The following is a 4964-nucleotide window of genomic DNA, read 5'->3' as shown; positions in this document are numbered from 1 at the left end:
GCAGGCCTGACACCTCGGCCGGAGGCATCAGGCCTGGGCAAGGGACCGATGCGGTGATCAGCGATCGGATGGTGATGAGGGTCAACTCCTCTGGCAGAGGCGTCAGGCCTGGGCAAGGGGCCGATCCTGCGATTGGAGATTGATGGGGGTCAATGCCTGAGGGCTCCCAGTATGTGAGAGGGGGCAGGCTGGGCTGAGGGACACTCCCCCTCACCCCCACCCAGTGCACGAATTTTGTGCACCGGGCCCCTAGTATATATATAAAATCCTAATATACAGACCAAACAGCAGAACAACTGAACATACAGTCATTATGACATGCGCTGACCACCAGGGGGTGCGCACGGAACGTGGCGGGCGTTGGCCATGGCAGGATGGTGTAGCAGGTGAGAGGGGGTTGCCAGACCAAGGTGGGGTGCCGGTCGCTGTCATAGGGCAAGCTTCTGGTTGTTACTGAAAATTCTTTGCTCCCTTGCGCCATGGTCCCACCCGGTGCTTGCACTTGGTGCCCGCACCGGCCCCACTCACACCCACTGCCAGCGCCCGACGCCGGTCCCCTTGCTCGGTGCCATCAGTGGGTGCAAGTGGCAGCTGCCGGCCCCGATCTTCCCTGAGGGCTTCTCCACCTCCCCCTGCTCCTAAGGGGCAATCAGGGCAGCAGCCGCCGCTTGCACCGCTGATGGCACCAGCCCTGCTCGCACCCACTGCTGGCACCAGCCCCAATCGCTCCATGCCATCAGCGGGTGCGAGCAGGGCCAGTGCCATCAGCACGTGAGAGCGGCGGGAGCAGGGCTGCCGGCAGACAGGGGACTGGGGGCTGCGGTAGGAGGGGCTGGGCGGGGGCACAGAGATGGGCCAAGACCCGCCTCTGTGCCCACCGCAGCCTCACAGACCACAGTTCCTTTCAATGCGCACAATTTCGTGCACTCGACCCCTAGTACTATACTAGTATATACTTTTAACAATACACATAAGTGTAGTATAAATACAAAAGCATGGGAAAATGATAATCAAATTAGTATAGTGGTTAACTCTGGTAGGTGAGCTGGGAGAATGAGGGGAATAAAATCAGGTAGGAAAACAAAGGAAGCTTCAATTTTATCTATAGTTTGTAGTTTATTTCTTTTAAAAAGAAAAAGTAAGATCTGAAACAAATATTGCAAAGTGCTAAAATCTGACAAAGCTCCATAATAAGAGACATGGATGTATTTGTTATATTTTCCCTATTCTTCTGTATGCTTGAAATATTTTATGATTTAAAAAAAATGCATTCAATTCACTGGCAAGATTTATGGAGTTTTAATTCATAACAATTTAATAACACAAAATTGAGAACCAATATTAGGAATGAATGAGAAAAACAGCCTGAACACTGTATATTATTAGATTAAGTGTTATACATACCTGTAAGTGCTAAATAAGCAGCAATGTACCGCTTTTCCAGTCCATCTCTAACACTCTGAATTGCACCAAAAATTGGAGGTATAATCATAATCAGGTTACTCACTGTATTCCCTATGGAAGAAAAGCACAAGAAGATAATTAAGTTAACCAATACTACTTTAAATAAAGACATATTCACTTGGCCATTAATAAACATTAAAGAGATAACTTCTCAGAAAGATGGTGGAATATTTACAAGGTGCTAAAAGAAAATTTTCTACTCAACAAAAATTTCTTATAAGAACCCAAGTAGGCCCTGGCTGGTTTGGCTCAGTGGATTGAGCAATGACCTATGGACCAAAGGGTCACAGGTTCAATTCCAGTCAAGGGCACATACCTTGACTGCAGTCTCCTTCCCGGCCTGGGCCCTGGTGGGGAACCAATGTTGTGCAGGAGGCAACCAATCAATATGGTTCTCTCACATCAAAATTTCTCTCTGTCTTTCCCTCTCTCTCTAAAAGATCAAGAAAAAGTATATTCAAAGGTGAGGATTAACCAAAAAAAAAAACAAACAAACACCCCACGTAAAATAAAGATACCTTCAGACAAATGAAACTAAGAATTGTCAACCTGAACATCTACTAAAGAAAATTGTAAATTCTAAGGTAAAACAAAAAAGTGTCTCAGAAAAAACCTCAAGTACAGCAGAAAATGGGTTGGAGAAGGCAGCCTATACCAATGCCATGGAAAGGGTGGTCCATGGATATAGTATGACAAGATGAAATACAGGGTTGAGTTAATTTTGTCTGCTCAATCAAATACTAACAAATAATGATTTGCATTTTGCACTTTTTTAAAATTTCATTTTTGTAGTAATGTTTTTAGTTTCTAGTAAAACATGAAAGGCAACGAATCTTAATCTGATCTCTGTTTTTGTTTTTTTAGTATGTTTTTTAAATTGATTTTAGAGAGAGAAAGGAAGGGGTAGAGAGAGAGAGGAGAGAAACATCAAATGAACAGCTGCTTCCCATATGTACCGTGACCAGGTAATAAACCTGAAACCTAGGCATATGTCATGACCAGGAATGAAACTCATGACAATGCTCACCCAATTGAGTCACACCAGCGAGGGCATGTGCCCTGACTGGGAATCGAAACATGACCTCCCAGTTCATAGGTCAATGCTTAATCATTGAGCTACACTGGCCAGGGCTGTTCTTATCTTTACAAAAACAAAACTCAAACAATAGCAAAGAAACAACAAAAAAACCCAACAGCAGAAATAAATAGTAAAATGGGGAAATAAACAGCTAAACTATTTTATAAATTTATTCCGGATAAAATAAAATGGCACAATACATTCAAAATTTCAAATAAATGAATTTCAACATTGAAGCTGATATTATGTAAGACATATATCAGTTGATGGACATATACAGAACACTCTACCCTACAACAACAGCGTATAAATTCTTCTCAAGTGCACATGGAAGATTTTCCAGGGTAGATCATATACTAGGCCAGGGGTCCTCAAACTTTTTAAACAGGGGTCCAGTTCACTGTCCCTCAGACAGTTGGAGGGCCGGACTATAGTTAGAAAGAAACTATGAACAAATTCCTATGCACACTGCACATATCTTATTTTGAAGTAAAAAAACAAAACGGGAACAAATACAATATTTGTATTTGCATGTGGCCCACGGGCCGTAGTTTGAGGACCCCTGTATTAGGCCATAAATTAAGTCTCAAGAGGCTTAAAAAGATAGATACCATATAAAGTATCTCCTCCAACCACAATAAAATGAAGTTAGAAATAAGTCCAATCACAATAAAATGAAGTTAGAAATAAGTAACAGAAGACAAACTGGAAATTTTCACAAACTTATGGAAATTAAACAACAACCAAAAATTTATAGCTATAAACACTTAGATAAAAAACAAGGATCTTCAAGCTGATCTGAAAGAATGTTACTTACTAACATGAAAATATACAACACACTGGTAAAGGTAAATATATAGCCAAATTCAGAACTGTAATATGATGGTGTATAATAGCAGTCACTTTAGCAATAAAGGTAAAAGGAAAAAAATATTAAAAATAACTAAAGCTACAATAATTTGTGAATGAATACACAACAAAAACAGGTAGAGACTGTTATATGTAAGCCTCATGGCAACCACAACGCAAAAACCTATAGGAGATACCCGAAAAATTAAGAGAAGGGAAGCAAAGCCTACCACTACAGAAAATCATCAACTCACAAAGGAGCACAGCAGGAGAGAAAGGAACAAGAGAACTACAAAACAGCCAGAAAGGCATTAGTAATCCACAGTAGGCTATTCACAAATACTCTAGCCCTGGTTGATTTGGCTCAGTGGATATAGCCTCAGCCTGTGGATTGAAGAGTCCCAGGTTTGATTCTGGTCAAGGGTACATGCCTAGGCTGCGGGCTTGAACCCCAGTAGGGGATGTGCAGGAGGCAGCCAATCAGTGATTCTTTCTCATCACTAATGTTTGTATCTCTCTATCCCTCTCCCTTCCTCTCTGAAATCAATACAGATATATTTTTTTAAAAAAATTACTCTAAATGTAAATGGTTAAAGTCTCCAAGAGATTCACTTCAGTTTCAAGGACACACATAGGCTCAAAGTGAAGTGATGAAAAAAGATATTCCACGCAAGTGAAAAAAAATCAAAAGAGAGCAAGGATAGCTATTCTTTTTATCAGACTTTAAGCCAAGAGGCAAAGATCATTATGTAATAACGAAGGGTCAATTCATCAAGAGAATATAGCGATTGTAAATATACATGCATCCAACATCAAATGTTGGCAAGGGTGTCTGTAGAGAAAGTGAAATCATTGTGCATTGTTGATGGGAATGTAAAGAGGTATAGTCACTATGGAAAACAGTATGGAGGTTCCTAAAAAAATTAAAAATGGAACTACAATCTGATCAAGCAATCCCACCTCTTGGTATATATCCAAAGGAAGTGAAAATAGGATCTCCTTAGTTAAGTTTATCCCTAGGTATCTTAATTTTTTTGATGCAATGGCAAATGGGATTGCTTTTTTAGTCTCTCTTTCAGTAAGTTCTCTATTGGTGTATAGAAATGCCATAGATTTCTTGGCGTTAATTTTGTATCCTGCTACATTGCCGAATTCATTTATTAAGTCTAATAATTTTTTGATGGAGTCGTTAGGGTTTTCTATGTCATTTGCGAATAAAGACATTTTACTTCTTCTTTTCCAATTTGGATGCCTTTTATTTCTTCTTCTTGTTTGATCACAATGGCTAGTACTTCCAGTACTATGTCGAACAGGAGTGGTGAGAGTGGGCATCCCTGTCTTGTTCCTGTTCTTAGGGGAAATGGTTTTAGTTTTTGCCCATTGAGTATGATGTTGGCTGTGGGTTTGTTTTATATGGCTTTTATTATGTTGAGGTATGATCCGTCTATTCCCACTTTGATGAGGGTTTTTATCAAGAATCTATAGATTCAATGCAATCTCCATTAAAATACAAATGGCATACTTCAAAAACCTATAACAAACTCTCCAAAACTTCATCTAGAATAAAAAAAGA

General features: G+C 40.3%; 1 protein-coding gene across 1 annotated transcript in view; it reads right to left on the bottom strand.

The window, feature by feature from the left end:
* The window catches only part of ACER3 (alkaline ceramidase 3), a 61987-nt gene that overhangs the window by 41446 nt on the left and 15577 nt on the right, over positions 1–4964 (bottom strand). The window contains exon 2 of the mRNA XM_006763838.2: positions 1405–1515. Coding sequence (XP_006763901.1) covers positions 1405–1492 — 88 coding nt within the window. The 5' untranslated portion in view covers positions 1493–1515. The remainder of the gene's footprint in view (positions 1–1404; positions 1516–4964) is intronic.

Source organism: Myotis davidii, unplaced genomic scaffold (assembly GCF_000327345.1).
Source record: "Myotis davidii unplaced genomic scaffold, ASM32734v1 scaffold139, whole genome shotgun sequence".
In the NCBI taxonomy this organism is placed as follows: Eukaryota; Metazoa; Chordata; class Mammalia; order Chiroptera; family Vespertilionidae; genus Myotis; species Myotis davidii.
Note: the sequence above shows the minus strand (reverse complement) of the source record. Positions and strands in the feature narration are given on the sequence as shown.